Consider the following 18,611-nt stretch of genomic DNA (forward strand, 5'->3'; position numbering starts at 1 on the left):
GAAGAGCAAGAAAGAAACATATCAGAATCTCACTGTCTAAAACAATGATGTGCTCACAATCTCAACACCACACCCAGTTCTGAGCATGAAGATCAACAGGAAAGGATGTGTTTTGGCTTGCCTAGTAGGGCAATTGCTATGTTCCTAATTTCCAGGAGCCATCCAAAATCTAAGATTACTTCCGATAACTAAGCAGAATTCCCAGTTCAGCTACATTTATGCTCAGTAATTAGCATTAACCCCTGCTAATTGGGCAAGGAGGCATCTTCTATTTAGAGGAGGAAGAACAATTGACCCTCCCAGTAGCTATCTGCTGATGTTGTATATTTGGTTTTTTTTTTAAAGATTGTGCAACCTTTTGGGACAGGGAACCATCCCCCTCCCCATTCCTTTACTATGTAAATTGCTATGAGAACTCCCCCCCCCCCAAAAGTGATATATAAATATTCAAAATAGTAGTGATAATAACCAGGGGCGTAGCTCTAATGATCTTTGGGGAAGTGTCATTTATCACACAAAGAGACTACATTTCTAACACTAGCAAACATCAAATTGTACTAAACAGTGTGAAATCTATGCTTAATGAAAATATTAGCTTGACTATGGTCTATTTAAGACAAGAGTGATTTCCCTAAGAGAAGACAATAAATATGACCATGCCAGATCTGGAAAATCAACAGGGAAATATATACACATACTTCATCAAATGCAAGAATGCAGGATAGCCCCAAGTCAATGATAAAATGCACAGCTGACATTTCTGTCCCTGAGAAGTATAAAAATCTAACTACCTTATGAGGTGCTATCAATTTAAATTTTAACGTTGCTAAGAATGCAACGTCAACATAATGAAACATCTCTGCATGGAATTTCTACATCCCCCTCTCTGTTGATATGAGTACTGTTGTAGCATAATAATTAAGAGAGAGAGCATCAGCTGAGAGTATCTATTTCAGATGGGTTTGTGACCCACATGCAGACCACACGGTGACCTGCCTGCCTGGTGCGAAGGCTGAGGATGTCACAAAACGTCTAGATAGGCTGTTAGGCAGTACTGGGGCGGAGTCAGCGGTTCTGGTGCATGTCGGAACCAACGGTGTTGGGACTGAGAAATGTAGTTGGGAAGTCCTGGAAGCCAAATTTAGGCTGCTAGATAGCATATTGAATTCCAGGACCCCAAGCATAGCATTATCTGAAGTGCTACCTGTTCCATGCACAAAGCTAGCTAGCTAGACAGGTGAAGCTGAGAGGTCTCAATGCATGGATGAGATGGTGCTGCTGGGAGGACAGGTTTAGATGTGTTAGGCACTGTCATACATTTCGGGCAAGCAAAATCTGTACCAAACGGACAGGCTCCACTTGAACCAAGATGGAACCAGACTTCTGGTGATTAAAATAAAAAAGGATTGAGTGTGCGACAGCTGTGAAAGAGGCAAATTCTGTGCTAGGGATCGAAAATAAAAATGCTAATATTATAATGCCCTTATACAAATCTATGGTGCGACCACATTTGGAGTACTGCGTACAGTTCTGGTCACCATATCTTATTGTAGAACTGGATGCAGAAAAGGGCAACCAAGATGATCAGGGGCCTAGAACACCTTCCTTATGAGGCAAGGCTACAGCATCTGAGGCTTTTTAGTCTGGAAAAGAGGTGACTATGGGAAAACATGATAGAGGTCTATAAAATTATGCATGGAGTAGAGAGAGTGGACAGAGAAAATTTTCTCCCTCTCTCACAATACTAGAACCATGGGGCATCCCATCAAACTGATGGGATGCCCTCTCAGGACATTTCCCTCAGGGAAATTTAGGACTGAAGGAAGTATTCCTTTTGTATACTTATGAATATTTGTCATATCCATAAGTACTTGCATTCTGGGCCACAGGATGTGGTGAACATAAGAACAGCCCTGCTGGATCAGGCCCAGTGCCTAACAAGTCTAACCCCCTCCTCCCAGCACCACCGTCTCATCCATGCACTGAAACTCCTCAGTTCCACCCTGTGCGTGGAACAGGTAGCACTTCAGAGAACACTACTGTGGCTGGCTTTAAAAGATGCTTGTATGAATTCATGGAGGGCAGGTCTATCAATGGTTACTAGTTGGTGGCTAGTAGCCACCTCCAGTCAGAGTCAAGATGCCTCAAAATACCGGTTACAGGGAAACAGCAGCAAGAGAGGGGCCAAGCCTCACTTGTCGCCTGTGGGCTTCTCAGAGGCATCTGGTGGGCCACTGTGGGAAACAGGATGCTCGACTGGATGGGACTTGAGCCTGATCCAGCAGGGCTGTTCTTATGACCTGAGCAGTGTTCCCTCTAAGCATTCCCACATGCAGGCGCTCATAAGTTTTTTGATGTCCGCTCAGGTTGAATTGGGAAGGCCCTACTCTGACTGCATGTGCGTGCACACTGCTTTGATACTGCCGCCCCAAATAAAACTCATTCCACACACAGATGAAAACAATTAGAGAGAACACTGGACCTGAGCTCAGTGATGAACTTATGGGACAAACTTAAAGGGAGCCACTGTTCCTCAGCCTGACCTCCCACTACCATGACTGCTATCTTTAACAGGAGGACAATAATATTGGCTTACCTGACAGTGGTGTGGGAAAGCGTACTGAGAAAACTTGTGTGCAGCACTCTGCACATTTAAATTTGCTATTATTATTTATCATCATTATCCTGAAGCAATTGGAATCCCAGCGAGGGTAAACAAAGGATGTGACCACTTAAAGCACTGGAAGAACCACTTAACTCACCTGATCCACATGAGGTGTAATGAGGCAAAAGATGTCATTAAATGAATATATTTCCAGATTTCTCTATTCAGTGTGGAAAGACTATAAAAGCCTCCAGTGAATATAAAATTCACTGTGCCACATGGTCTGAAGATCAGGAAATGCGAAGTCTGAACTGGATCAAGGTCATAAATTTTACTTATAGGAGTGTCCACAAATACAAAAGGAACCATTACACAAATGCACAAAAATACAATTGCACTATAAAAATCTTTTAAAATAATATATATTAGGAAGAGTCACTGTATCTTTGAACACCACAATTATTTATAGTTATCAGCAGTAACTATCATCACAGCAAAGTGGCTAATAGATGCAACATATATAAAACTTTCAACTGCTTTAATGTAATTTTCAGGTATTTTACAGAATATAGTCTGTAGTATCCCTAAGATGAATTGCTATTCAGCACTGAAACAGGACACTTGTTAACCACAGAAAGGGTCCCAGGAGAAGCACTGCTCACGAGAAAACATACAGATGTTCACCCAACCATGTCAAATAGTCATGACTATTGGCTACCATGGTTTGATGGTACCATGTGGCTAACATGGTTTGATTTCCCCCCTCACCCATATTGCATTAAAAAAAAAAAAAACTAGCCACAGCATTACAATGACAACAGCAGCAGCAACAACACCCTTTGATCCAACTGTGAAATACCTGCCCAAGTAAAAAACATCTTGCAGAGCACTCTGGGAGTGGAGAGGCAGAATCTCACTGTACATGGCTTGAAGCAGTCCAAGTATTTCTTATGCTACTCAAATCTCTCCAGACGCTCTGTGCAATATGAGAAGTCCCATCCTGAGACCACTTCATAGCATAATCATGCATGCATATGGGTACAAATACATGCGTGGAGGGAGTTGATTGTGATTACACCCACTTGCACCACTTGACCTCATGTTCAAGTACTTTATACCACTTGCACTGAGCCTATGTACATACATACTTTATACCACTTGCACATCCTGATGCCCTTCATTTTCCAGGGTCCTGGATCATATATGCAGGAGCTTATGCACGTTCTGGTGTACACATGGAGGCTCAGTGGTGGCACAAGACTACCTTACACTTAAATAAAATGCCAACCCCTCCCTTTTTCAGATGCCGCTTACCCCCCTTTTATCAAGTGGCTGCAGCAATAGTCACTTGATTTTGCATGCGCTCCATTACTCTAATGCCCTTTCCTCATTTCCTCTTCTTCCCAGTCTCATTTTCAGGCGGGTGGCCATCAAAGAAAGAGACAGTAAAAGAAGTAATGAGGAGAAGGAGAGCTTCACATGGGGGCAGCACAGAGAGGCAGGTGAGGGAGTAGGGGCAATGGAGGGCATCTTGCCACCCCCAAAATTCACCATCTTGCTTCATCTTCTGCAAGACTGACCAACATATTATCTATGGCAAAAGATATACCTGATTTTCAGGTTGAGGTGGGAACAGCAGGCATGACCCAGCTCAGTCCCCTCCAACACATATGTACCCAAATGAATAAGTGAACGAGCCTTTAGCAGATACAGGAGAGGAAGTGTGATCTTTCAATGTCAGAATGGACACCCAAGAAGGTTGCAGGCAGCAGAAGAGACTTGCCTCCATTCTTCCTGGATGCCCCACATGAAGATGAGCACCATGCTCAGCTCCTTAAATTCCTCTGGACCTTGACAATTGCCTGACCGGTTCGAATCCCCGCTGGTATGTTTCCCAGACCATGGGAAACACCTATATCGGGCAGCAACGATATAGGAAGATGCTGAAAGGCATCATCTCATACTGCACAGGAGGAGGCAATGGTAAATCCCTCCTGTATTCTGCCAAAGAAAACCACAGGGCTCTGTGGGCGCCAGGAGTCGACACCGACTTGACAGCACACTTCACCTTTACTGATCTGCAGTGCCACAATGTATATAAGGCCTTAATTTCTGCAATACCTTTCCATGCATCAAGTCAATGCCATAACTCTACAGGGGAGCAACATCATCATATATCATAATCAGCAACTCTGACCAAATCATGCACAAGTCATGCACTTACTACACCATCCAACTGTCATCAAGTGATTTACTAGCAGGCGGCTATGGAAAAGACTGACAAGAGCATGATAGCTGGAAGAGGTTTGTAAAGGATTATGCAAGGCACAGGAGCAAGGAGAGGGAGAATGAACACATTTGAGAGACTGTTGAAGGTGTCAAGCTGGAACAGTTAAATAAAAAATGGAAGAGACAAAAAGAATTTCTCCTGCCTAACAAATAAGCATCTCACACTGCAATGCATCTGTTACTTATCTGAACAGCCAGGGGAATAGCTAAAACTTTTAGATTATCAGAAGCACAAATCAATAGGAGGGCTATTTACACATAAATATTTCAACATGGGACTGGATGATGAACACAAGTTTGAATGGATTCCATATTTTGGACAAACAACATACAGATCATGGTAGGAGAGAGGTTTTTGTTTTGTTTTGAAATTGCAGACACTTCAAAAATTCAGATTTCACAGTTTGGTTTCTGTGCACAGATTCAAACAGGGCACTCAAAGGAAATTCAAGCTAATTTGTACATTGGGATCAAACTGGGCTGAAAAGTGTGGATTCGAATCTAAGCCAACAAATATTCCAACATGCCTCATGAAAATTTTAAAAGGACTCTCTAGCTCTGAGGTCTTAAAGACATAAATCAATTCATGCACCAGCTTTCCCATAAACCAGCAGAGTTCTCCTCTAGGACTTCTAAGTGCTCTAATAGGAATGCAGATTGAATGCAACAAGGTTACACCGTTTATTAGCTATCAAAGCAATAAATTAGAATTAAGCGGAAAAAATGTGCAAGCTAGTTTATCCGATACAAAAGGAGACTTCCAGGGCAATTATGGTGGAGATGAGGAACTGCTACAGCTTAAAGCTCGAGAAGAAGAAACGGCCCCTCGTCACCTGAAAAGGAGTCAGGGTGGCCCTTGAAAGGCAAGGAGGAGGTGGAAAAGTAGTTTTGCTGCTAAAGAGGCAGAAACGCTCGGAGGAGGATCGCCTATGTACAAATTAGAACAGGCTGGGTCAAGAAATCTTTGCACACTATGAACGGTGCGACACCAGCAACAGGGGTGTGTGTGTGAGAAAATGTTCTATGAGACGGGGCTATGGGGAGCGGCTAACCGTTGTGGGTAGGGAGGCAGATCTCCCCCCAAAGGATTCATTTCCTGACTGGCCCCCTTATAAAGCCAGGAGTTCCACAGGCAACGAGGATATTTGGGGGGAGGGGTCAATTTCAGGTAAGCAGGAGCTGATCTGCAAGCAGTTCACTCGTCCCTGTCGCCTTGTTTCGAGCTCGCGGGTGATCCTCTCTCTCTCTCCTCTGCAAAGAAGCAGGAGGGGTCCCTAGGTAAGGAATGAAGAAGAGAAGCCACTTACTGGCACAGCGCAGTGCCCGCTGTTGCACGGCCTCCCCGCACAGATCGCACCAGCCCCTCCAAAGGGCAAAGGCTATGAAGCGGTGCCCCTCGCCCTTCTCTTCGCGCACTCGGGGATCCCGCGGCTGCTCAAAGATGGTGCGCACGTCGGGCAGCAGCCGAGGCGCCCCGGATCTTAGCCGCAGCCGCTGGTGATGCGGCAAGCCGGAGCGGAGGGGCTTGGCCGCGGGGCCAGGTGATGCGGTAGGCTCCCGGGGAGTTAAGTTCGCCAGGACCGCCGCCGCCGCCGCCTCCTCTCCTGGCAGGATCGGGGCTCCAAGAATGTCCGCCGTTTGCTGTGCCTCTGCTTGCCCAGCGGCGGGCACCGGGCGCTCCAACGCCGCTGCGCTTCCGCGGTGCCTCCCGCACGCAGCAGCAGGGTGCGGAGCTCCAGGAGCGCTCGCCGGGAGTCGCTCTGCACCGCGCTCTTGCCGAGCCCCAGCCTTCCCCGCGAGGAGGTCGTCCTCCTCTGGCCCGCTGCTGCAGCCCTCCTCCGAGCCCCAATGGGACATGGCCCCCGCGGCGTGGGGCGGCTGCTGCGGCTCTTGCGGTTGCCTCCGCCTGGGCTGCTGTTTCATGTCATTGGAAGCGGAGCGCTTGAGGATCTTCTTCCTCTCGTTGGCGCTGAGGCTCTGGAGGAAGAGCTGCTGCTCCTTATCCAGCAGCAGCGGGTAAGGGTACTGTTGTCCGATCGCTGGAGAAGCCATGGCCATGGCGAGCGGGCAGACGGCCCGAGCGAGTCCAACCTGCCGGAGGCTGGCCGGCAGCGCAGGCGCGCTTCAGAGGGACCTGCAGAGGGCCTGGGAAGGAGGGAGAGGGTGGGTGGAGCGAGGAGGCGGCTCACAGGAGGGAGCGAGGCAGAGGGCGTGCGAGCCGGCGGCGCTGCTGCCTCTCAAAAGCCACCGCGTTGGCCGGCTGTCGAGCCTGGCTCGTTGAGAAGTCACACCCTTTAACCTGGAAGTCCTTAACCGCCACTCCGCGGTAAGGCAAGACAGTCCATACATGCTCAGAGACTGTTTCCCTCACAGGTTTGGAGGCTAGGTAGGTTCTGGTGGACCCCTGCTAAGCCCTGGGCAAGGAAGGCTTCTTCCTTCCCAGTACTTAGCCAGGAGAAGGAGGGCTTAACTCCACAGCCTGGTTTTCGGTATAGATATTTGAAATATTAGTAATAAGGGACTGCGCTTTTGTGCATGCACAAAGTACCTTTTTCTACCACACCTCGGAGAGAAAGCCCTGTGGTTTGGGCGCCCCACCCCTAGCCGAAAAGTGCGGTGCTGCACAGGCTGCTCGTTTACAAGGTCAAATTATCAGCCTGTCTTTGTGGATGACTAGTGAATGACTAAACTAGTGGGAGTGAGTGTCCCGGCTAACACTTTAGAAATGAAAAGATGCTGCTGCTGTTAATTTGGAAATCCAGTCAGAGACCATTTCTTTCTAGAAATGAGTGCTGAGGCAGGGAATTCATATTTAAGTGTGGGAGACTAGCTGTTTATTGGTGGTTGAGATGCAATAAGTAAAGGACTCTGTATTTTGGGGTGCAGAATGTACAGGCCCTTCACAGAGCAGGATGCAGTACTTTTTACATTTGTACACCATGTACATCAGGGGTGTAAAACAAGAGGGAAAGAAAGAATAATTGGCAGTGCTGTCTTCTGGCACTGAATTGGTGCACCCCCTGAATTGGTGCCCTAGGCAATTGTCTAGGTCTGCATTGTGGAAGGGGTGACTCTGCTTCCCAGGGCAGAAGGCAGGGGTGGAACTATAATAGGGCAAGGGGAGACAGTTGTCTGGGGGCCTACTGCCTTGGGGGGGTGCAGAGGCAAGTCACATGACTGACTCACCCGCCCAGGCTTCCTTCAGTTGCATCCATCCTCCGAAACTGATGTGAGCATTAAGACCTGGAGCTGCCAGAACAGCATGTCTTTCTCTAGTACCATTAAATGCCTTGCATTGTCCACAGTTTTGCTTTTGGTTACCACTATTCAGCCTGATTTAAGATTTCTTTACTCCATGAGCTGAGCTTCAGTAAGGTGGGGCCCATTTTAAAATCTTGTCTCTGGGCCCACTCCAGCCTTGCTACGCCCCTTGCAGAAGGTCTTGCTGCCCAGGAACCTTGAACCCCAACCCTTGCTACTTTAGAAATGAAGCACAATTTCCTTCCCTCCTCAAAGACATAGGCTAACGCAACATGTTTTTTCCCCATAAGCAGGGGCGGATTAAGCTTTTCGCCGCCCATAGGCAAAAAGGCTTTTGCCACCCTTTTACCCTAAACAAAAAAGTTTGTTTTTAAAAAAATATAAACTAAAAGGGGGAAACTTTCTCCTTGCCCACTCCACCTTTGCTGCAGCCACCACTGCCCACAGAGAGGGGTGGCAAAATCTGAGGAGCAGCAACAAATGCCTACTCTGCCTCTCTGTTAATCTACCACTGCCTATAAGGATGGTATCTAAAAAAGCTGAATATGAGGCAGAAGCAGCACATGAGGGAGGCATCTAGACACTTTGGTTCTCTGTAATTATAGCTCTAGTGGAAGAAAACCCATGAAGTAATTTATATAGGAAGTCACCAGACATGTGATGCTGAGACCTCTCAAAGGTCCAATATGATGACCATCACAGCTCAGTTTGCAGTGCATTCTGTCTTTTCTTTGGAGCTGCTCCAATATGTTGCATTGGCCAAAAGCACAACATAAACATAATGGACAGATTGGCAGTTAATCAAGGCAGAAGCCTATGGGTTATCTATCTGATGCCTGCAAACTGATTCTGTGCCCTTGGGAAAGCGTACACTGGCCCTTTTGTCTGACAGAACTATATGTTGTATTAGCTCTTTAAGAGAGACTGGGGGTGGGGCAGCTAGGCAATCACATTCACAAGATTTGAATTCTACACCTATCCCCTGCCTGGACTGCCAATCCATCCTGGGATGAATCCTGAAGAGCCCTTGATCCAGGAACTTCCTCAGCTAAATCACGGCAAGCAGCCACCCTTCTCCAAACTCGGTGGTTCCGTTGCCCTGCTTCTGGAAGGGGTAACTTTTCCCTGGCCTAAATGCTTACTCTGCACTGCTCATTGTGGGGACTTATTTTATTTATTATATTTGTAGACTTCCCCAAACGTTTGTTTCTGGGGAGTTTACAACAACAGAAAACAAATTAAAACAGACATTAAAACCTTTAAATAATTTAAAACCACAAGTCTAGTTAAAAAGCTTGGTTGAGGCAAATGTGTCTTTAAAGATTTCTTAGAAGTTGTCAGAGATGGGGAGACTTAGGAGAACCATTTCAGGGAAATTCCAGGCTAGGCAAATATGAAGACAAAGTTCCCTGCCTTGTAGAGCTAACATTCTCATGCCTTCCATCCAGAAGTGAAACTCCTCAGGCAGGGAGGGTTATGCAGATAGGGCACAGCTTGATTCTTATGGGTTTGTCATAGCTTATTCCTATCCCAATGGTGTCTCCCAGCTGACCCTTTCCTCTCCTAGAAATGGCTGCCATTGATTCCTAAGGGGGGAAGTAAATGCTGCACCTGGGGGTAGCACTGAAGTGGGAAGAAAAGCCTGCCTAGAATTGCTGATCATGTGCCACCTAATGGTGCAGCGGGAAAATGACTTGCCTACCAAGCATGAGGTTGCCAGTTTGAATCCCCACTGGTATATTTCCCAGACTATGGAAAACACCTATATTGGGCAGCAGCAATATAGGAAGATGTCGAAAGACATCATCTCGTACTGCGCGGGAGGAGCCAATGGCAAACCCCTCCTGTATTCTACCAAAGAAAAACCACAGGGCTCTGTGGTCACCAGGAGTCGACACTGACTTGACGGCACACTTTACCTTTAGAATTGCTGATGATGAGTTGCAAAGCTGCCCCTACCATCAGGGAGGGAACACAGCAGGAAACAGGTTCCTGCCTTCTTCAGAAGGTAGTACTAGTGTCCTGTGCTACCATACCTACTGCACTGCTGCCTGTCCAGCTTGGCAAGGCTTGAGCTAATGGATATACACTCATTGGGGTTTCTGTGGTTGGGCCTGCCCACAATGATAGCCCCAATGGTGCCTCAGTGGGTTGTCCAGGCCTTAAGCAAATAAATCTTGCTCAGGTTCTGCTGTCCCAAAGAATACAAGAATAGCAGCAACTTGCTTCACGGGATTGTGTTGCATTTGTCAAAACAAAAGAACAAATGCACATTAAAACTGCAATCCTAAACTACTAACCAGGAAGATAGACCCCTTTCACAACCACACCCAGTGGCATGGGAGTTTTTTCCACATGGTGTGATCCCATGATGCAAAGAAGAGAGAGTCTGTGAAAGAGAGATACAACCACATGTGGGTTTTTCCCAATCAACTGGCACCCTACCTCCCATCACCAGGATGCTGAGTGGGAAAGACTCACACAACCAGTCCCATCCACATGGTTGTATCATCCACGCATGCCCCTTTGCCCAGGAGGTTGCACTATCTTATCTGTGGCCTAAGTAGGTGACTTTATTTGTTGTGAGGACACTTTATACTTGCGGTGTTGCAGCATTGCTATAACCACATGGTAGCTGTGAAGTCACTTTTGCAATGGCTGATGGACAGTTGCTAGGATAGCTATGACACTGCCATTTTTATTAACACAAATAATACACACCCTGCTTTAAGCTCCTCCTTCCTTATGTATGCATTATGCTTCTGTAGAATATGCCAGAGGCAGCATTAAAAATATTGTTGAAAAAACTAGCTTGAGTAAGACAATACATGAACAAATGGCACATACTTAATAACCTGTGTCCAGCTGTAAATTCATATGATTGTCTTTAAGAAAAGGTTGGACCATATATTTACCTCCCAAAGACTGCTGTTCATGTTGTGCTAATATTTTCAACAACTCTGACAGCTGAATGAAACATGAGGAGTTATTGCATTAGGCACAGGCCATAACAACTTACTAAATAACAAAACACTACCAAAAGGTTAGTACAAGTTAAAACAAATGTAAAAATTAATATAGAACGCCAAGATTCACAGAGATTCACACAGCCATGTTCACAGGAATATAAATAATTACAAATTAGACGTTTCAAATAAGATTAAAATATACAAAATAGATTTATTCATAACATTTAAGACTTGGCTTATATGTAAGTAGGCAAATGAATACAGTTATTTCCTTTTCAAACTATTTGGCCCTGCAACCACCCTACATTTGATTTGTTTTATTTTTACCATTTTCTTGTTATTTCGAGATTATTTCACAAATAAGAAATTCTCGTATGTAAAGGTTCAGAAGAAAATCAGCTCAGATCTGGCAACTTCGACCTGATTTCCACATAAATTGGGTAAAGTAGAGAATAGTGAGATGAATCCTCAATTGCCCCTTTATCACAGATCCAATGGCATGACTTATCACTATGTCTTCAGGGAAAAACTCTCTAGAAACAATGAGGGCATGGTTAGAATCTTAACACAGTAAATGTCCATCTAAGAGGGGCATAACACAAAGCAGAAAAATCAAATCTTTTTCCAAGGCATGACTATCTTTAACATGTTTTAGCCATAAGGCACATTGAGAAGAATTAATATGTCAAATCTCACTGAGCCACAATGCAATACAATCTAGTTTTAATTAGCAATTTAGCCTTTAGATCTCAGTTCTATAGGGGGAAGACCACAGCTGAGAGTAGATTATTAGTTCTGACAGCCCAGTAAGAAAATCTGATTTATCTTGCTGCTCTGAAAAAAATGAAGACGTGTAATCTGTTAAAATCAATGGACAGATGTTTATGACAATGTGCTTCTGGGGCACTGGAAGAATAGCAATTTGCCTGTTTTGGCCCCAGCAAGAGTCACATTCCACTGACTCACTGGTGTCAATGGAAGCTTGATGCAGTTCATGCACCCAGCACATGTTATTTACACACACACACACACGCATAGGAATGCAAGAAAGGTCAATAGATGCATTTAAAGTAATGTCTACTTTGATGCAAATATTTTACTCCTAGAATATCAGAGCTGAAATTTTCACTATTTATTTATTTATTTCTTTATTACACTTTTATACCGCCCCAAACTCGTGTCTCTGGGCAGTTCACAATGATAAAACAGTTAAAAACACACATAAAAACACATAAAAACAATTAAAAACTAACAATGTAAAAGTCAATCACAGAATTAAAAACCTATTAAAAAGCTGGAAAAGCCTGAGTAAAAAGATGGATTTTTAAGTATTTTTTAAAAATTGTCAGAGATGAGGAGGATCATATCTCAAATTAGGGAGTGCAATTATTCAAGAGACTCTGGGAAACAAAATGCCTTGTGGCCTACATGCATGCTTAACTGCAATTAAAGCTCTCAGATGGAAAATGCAAAGTGCTAAAAAAGTGCATTAAGAAGCAGCCAGAAATTCTGAAATATTTTAAACATACATAAAAAGCTGCCTTGCGTCCACCACTTGAGTCAGAGCATTTGGCCATTCTAAATGAGCGCTGATTGGTATGACGAGCAGTAGCTGTCCATGATCCTAGGAGGAGCCCTACCTGAAGTCTCTTTTAACTGGAGATTGAACCTGGGACATTCTGTTTGCAGAACTTGTCTTGCCTCTGAATGCCAGCCCTTCCCTAGAAGAAATTCAGCTCAGCTGTCTTCTGCAGCTGTTCTTATACTGAGAGCCATCAGTCCACTCACACAGGCTGGTTTAAACTGCAGAAGAACAAATAATGACTGCCACAGCTGCAGCTAAAGTGAGAATCTATTCCTGGCAAGTGGGCCAGAATCTGTGAAGCAGTCTGATCTGCTCTCCTAGGCCTTGGTCCACCCCCTCTTCCTAACAACCACAGTCAGCAAATGTTTGTGCTGGTGACTTCATAGCTCCTGTGGACCAAACACTGGATGGAAGTGTTTGCTCCTCCCCCTGTAGAATTCCATAAACTCTTTGTGTAACATGGTTACAGTACATGAGCATGTGTGCCTGTGTGCATGCACTTGAACACAGCATAAGGCATCTTAATGTGAAAGGGCCTGCACCACTTCCAGCAGTTTGGTAAACTTGGCCTCTCACAGATCAAGTCAGACAATGATTTCCAAAAAGTCATCAGCCCCCATAGGAAAGAACGTTGGCTTTGGTCAGACATGGGCCAGAGGGTCGGATCATAGGAAGCTGCCATATACCAAGTCAGACCCTTGGTCCGTATTGTCATAGGTCAGTATTGTCTACACTGACTGGTAGCAGCTTCTCCAAGGTTGCAGGCAGGAGTCTCTCTAAGCCCTATCTTGGAGATGCCAGGGGCGGGAACTTGGAACCTCAGATGCTCTTCCCAGAGTGGTGCCATCCCCTCAGGGGGATTTCTTATAGTGCTAACACATGTAGAATCCTAGTCATATGCAACAGAGTAGACCCTGCTAGGCAAAGGGGACAAGTCATGCTTGCAACCTCAGGACTGGCTCTCCCATTCACCTCTTTTCAAAAGGAGAGCTGTGAGTCAACTAACACCTTACACTGCCACTCTCCTTGCTGCCATGCACTCCCCATTTGCAAATGGAAGTAAACCCCAGAATCCCCTGTGTCACTGGGGGACACTCCCATTGTCCTATGGGGAGGGCAGGAGAAGGAAAAGATGCCACATCACTGGCACAGCAGCTCCTCCTCGTCGTACCTTCTCCATTGGCCAGTGAGAGCACCCACCAGGCCCTGAGATGATGCAAAGACATTTGGGAGAAAGCCCATTGGCAAAAGGAGGGGGAGCTGTTGTCAAAGGACTTGGCAGTGGCAACACTTCTTATCCTCTGAGAGTGGGAGGGAGAGAAGTTGCCCCCTGCCACTACCCAGGAAACCTGGAAGTGTGAAAGCCCAGCACACCGAGGAGATGGGAGCCCAGCACAGGGCTTTGACCCAAACACAACCTGGAATCCACAACCTGGGATTGTGTTACGCCCCACAACCTGGGGAGTAACTAGAATAGGGAAAGGGGAGACATTTGTCTGGGGGCCCACAGCCTTGGGAGGGGCCCCCAGAGGCAAGTCGCATGACTGACCCCCCCAGCTGCACACCCGCCCGGGCTTCCTTCAGTTGTATTCAGCCTCTGAAATTGATGTGGGTGTTAAGACCTGGAGCTACCAGAACAGCTTGTCTTTCTCTAATACCATTAAATGACTTGCATCGTCCACAATTTACAAAACCTTAAAAAAAAAATTAGGATGATGTTCTATTGTGAGATAGATAGATAGATAGATAGATAGATAGATAGATAGATAGATAGATAGATAACACTATGCTTTTTGTTACTACTATTCAGCCTCATTAAAGATTTCCTTACTTCATGAGCTGAGCTTCGGGGGGGGGGGGGGGGGCATTTTAAAATCTTGTCTCTGGGCCCACTCCAACCTTGCTATGCCCCTGCCTGGCATCAACCCTTTTAGAAAGCATCCTGAGTCACTGGCTTCCTGAAGATGATAGGCCCATCCTGACATTATGTTCAACACTCATATGAGTGTATAGTGTACATACTATTTTAAATTTAAACCTTTAAAAATTGTCATTTGATTGTAACTTATTTTTAAATGTGTTTAAAATTGTTTTTGTATTGTATTTTGTACTCCCCCGCCCTTTTGGGGGGGGTCTGTTATGATTTAATGTGTGTTTTTATCTCATATTTTAATGTTATAAGCTGCCCAGAGAACAATTTTTTATGGGGGCAGCTAACAAATAAAGATCTGTGATATGATCTTGAGAAACGTACCCATCATTTTCAAGGAGAACATCAGGAACCGCTTTGAAGTTCTGAACCTCATTGATAGGAAACCAAAGTAACTGTGGAATGAAATCAAAGAAGTTGTTAAGGACGAATGTGAAAAGAGACTTCCAAAGACCAAGAAACAGAAGAAAGCAAAATGGATGTCAGAATAGATGATGGAAATTGCCAAGAAAAGGAGAGAAGCCAAAGTCAAGACAGATAAAGACCTCAGGAACAACTTAGGGGATTTCAGAAAGCTCCCTCTGAGTTTAGAGATCTTTTGGAAAACTTGCCTTGTTTGGGGGGGGGGGTCTATTTCCATCCTCAAGGTCTTTATAGATGTCATTGTAAAGATGTATTGCTACGTCTCTTACGTAGCAATACATCTTTACAATGACATCTATAAAGATCTTGAGGATGGAAATAGACCCAAAAAACAAGGCAAGTTTTCCAAAAGATCTCTGAACTCAGAGGGAGGTTCCAGCCTCAAACTGGTATGCTAAGGGATGCCAAGGGACATATAGTAACTGATCCAGAGAAGATCAAACAGAGATGGAAGGAGTATACTGTACAGCAGGGACGTCAACACTCAAGATACTCTAGAAGATATTCCCTACTTGCAAGAATCTCTAGTATGGGAAGATGAAGTTAGATCAGCTCTCCAGTCATTACCAAGTCAGAAGGCTACAGGAATTGATGGAATAGCTACAGAAATATGGCAGGCAACAGAAGAAGGCTCTTCAGAAGTAGGTCAAGGCTCTAACCAAACTATGCCAGCAGATTTGCAGAATGACACAGTGGCCAACAGATTGGAACAGGTCAGTCTACATACCCATACCAAAGAAAGGAGACGTAACAGGTTGTGCATACTACCGCACAATATCCTTATTTTCACGTGCTAGCAAAATAATGCTCAGGATCATCCAACACAGATTAGAGCCCTACATGGAAAGAGAAATGCCGGATGTTCAAGCTGGTTTCAGAAAAGACCGAGGAACAAGAGACATCATTGCTGATGCATGCTGGATAATTGAGAAAGCCAAAGAATACCAGAAATAAGTCAATATGTGCTTTATTGACTACAGAAAAGCCTCTGATTGCATCAAGCATGTCAAGTTGTGGAATATTCTTAGGAAAATGGGCATCTCAGAATACCTCATTGTTCTCATGAGAAACCTGTACACAGGACAGGAAGCCACAGTCCAGACAGAACATGGTGAAACAGACTGGTTCCAGATCGGCAAAGAAGTAAGACAAGGCTGTCGTCTTTCTCCTTCTTTATTCAGTTTATATGCTGAACATATACTGAGAGAAGCTGGAATGGAAGAAGATGAGCGTGGTTTTAAATTTGGAGGAAGAAAAATCAATAACCTGCGCTACGCTGATGACACCACTCTGATAGCTGAGAATGTGGATGATCTGCAAGCTCTAGTAATGAATGTCAAGGAGCACAGTGAAAAAATGGGGCTACAACCAAATGTCAAGAAGACTAAACTAATGACAACGGGTACAGCAACCAGCCTCAGAACTAACAATGAAGACACTGAAGTGGTGAATAGCTTCTGCCTTTTAGGATCGACCATCAACAGTAAAGGATCTAGCAGTCAAGAAATACGTTGCAGACTAGCACTTGGTAGGGTTGCAATGAAGGCCTTGAAAAGGATATTTAATTTAATTTAATTTAATTATTCATCAAACTTGTACACCGCCCCAAATTTTCATCTCTGGGCAGTTTAAATGCCATGATGTGTCTAAACCTACAAAGATTAGAATCGTTCAGACAATGGTTTTCCCCATGACACTCTATGGATGCAAAAGCTGGACTGAAGAAGCAAGATAGAAAAAACATTGATGCTTTTGAAATTTGGTGCTGGAGAAGCTTCTTGAGGATACCATGGACAGCCAGGAAAACAAACAAATGGATCATAGAACAAATCAATCCAGAATTCTCACTCGAGGCACAGATGACCAGGCTCAAACTATCATACTTAGGAAACATTATGTGAACATCCAGCTCCCTTGAGAAGTCCATAATGCTACGGAAAGTTGAAGGCAAGAGAAGAAGAGGATGACCAGCAGCAAGGTGGAAGGACTCGATTACAACAGCAATGAATGCACCACTGAGAGACCTTGAAGGCCGAGAGGAAGAAAGATCATCCTGGAGAGAATCTACCTATGTAGTTGCTAGGAGTCGACACCGATGTGTCAGCACTTAATCAATCAATCTACAAATAAATATTATTGTTGTTGTTATTATTACTACTACTACTACTACACAGGTACAGTCATTCGTGTTATATTGAATGCAGGTACAGAAGTACCATTTTTGTTGAAAAGTTGTATATAAATATTCTTCGTATTTTGTATCTGTACCATGTATTTGAAAGGCCTGTATCCAGGTTCATTTTTAAAATGAACACAGGTACAGTCATTCATACAAACACATGTACGAGTGTGCAAACATCTGTATACTTGTACAGCATCACGTCTGAATCATTCCAAACTCGTGGAACATTTAGCTGAAGGATACCTGCAGCATCAGGAGAAATGCCATGTAGCCGTGTAAGCCAAGATTTTAGAAGTGGATCTACATATTATAAGAGAAAGTGAGACATCTTTTAGAGTTTGACTTTCATGTGCAATAGTGATCATCTGACACAAATAATTGCATCACAGTTTGCACTTTTATAGGAGACATCACATGGCACAAGATGAACCACTCTCATCTCTGAGCCCACACTTAATTGCGTCAGAAGGCAGCAACTGTAGGCAGAGTACTCATGGCCTTTTAGCCACCCCCAGCGTGGGGGGTTTTCACATCTGCTTGGTTGCAGTGTTTAACTGTGCTGTCCTCTGCTTCTCACTTATACCACTTCCTGCTGCAATGAAGGCACATGGATTGAATATTACTGTGTGTCTACTCAAAGCAGAGTGTAGCAAAATCACCTCTCTAGCCCGCCTTCCACCTAATCACTGAAGGTGCTTTGCAGATTATTCCTTGGCTTGCCTTGAACATCTGACTCCCTATCTGAAGTCTGAAATAATACAGCACTGCAACAGATATAATACATGGGGTTTCCATTAGTCTGTTTTAGCTCTCCGTGAGGGCCAAATCATATGTTATACAGGAGATCCATTTTTTTAAATTTCTCACTTTAAAGCAGCCATGCTGGAGGGTAAGGTCCAGATTTGAACAGAGTAGTGGAAAGGGGGGGGGATTCACTCAAATGTGTCCAAACCCAAGAGATTGGTCGTTTTAGCACAGTCAGGGCTGTGTATACCTCAAGCTCCAAAGAGTGTGTCTCTTTCAGCTGATTTTATTTATTCTTTCTGGCTATGAAATGTGAGGGGTTTTTTCCCAAAACCTATGTAATGTGAGCAGAAGTACAAAAGCCCTGGGCAAACAGGCATGGGAAGTAGTTTTGTTTTCAAATTCTTGCACTGTTTCAAACGAAATGCTAGGAAATTCCCCAGTTGTCTTCTCAAGATTCACTTTGCTAATAATTTTCCCCACAGGAAGTCCCCTTTCTAGAAAGATCCTTTCTGTACTTGGTAATAGAAACTTATGTACTAGTAAAACGTAGGTGGGAAAAGTTTAGCTTGGGAACCTTTCCAGAGCCAGGCTCTCCTAGGAGATGCCATATTGCTTACAGC

At 44.5% G+C, this 18,611-nt stretch overlaps 1 protein-coding gene and 1 long non-coding RNA gene across 3 annotated transcripts in view; one reads left to right on the plus strand and one right to left on the minus strand.

Annotated features, from left to right (window-relative positions):
• The window catches only part of RASSF5 (Ras association domain family member 5), a 151,955-nt gene extending 144,854 nt beyond the window's left edge, over positions 1–7,101 (minus strand). The window contains exon 1 of the mRNA XM_053245139.1: positions 6,202–7,101. Coding sequence (XP_053101114.1) covers positions 6,202–6,952 — 751 coding nt within the window. The 5' untranslated portion in view covers positions 6,953–7,101. The remainder of the gene's footprint in view (positions 1–6,201) is intronic.
• LOC128322913 (uncharacterized) overlaps positions 1–18,611 on the plus strand; it is a 44,648-nt gene that overhangs the window by 7,049 nt on the left and 18,988 nt on the right. The gene's annotated exons all lie outside the window — the stretch shown is intronic.

Source organism: Hemicordylus capensis, chromosome 4 (assembly GCF_027244095.1).
Source record: "Hemicordylus capensis ecotype Gifberg chromosome 4, rHemCap1.1.pri, whole genome shotgun sequence".
NCBI classification, from domain to species: domain Eukaryota; kingdom Metazoa; phylum Chordata; class Lepidosauria; order Squamata; family Cordylidae; genus Hemicordylus; species Hemicordylus capensis.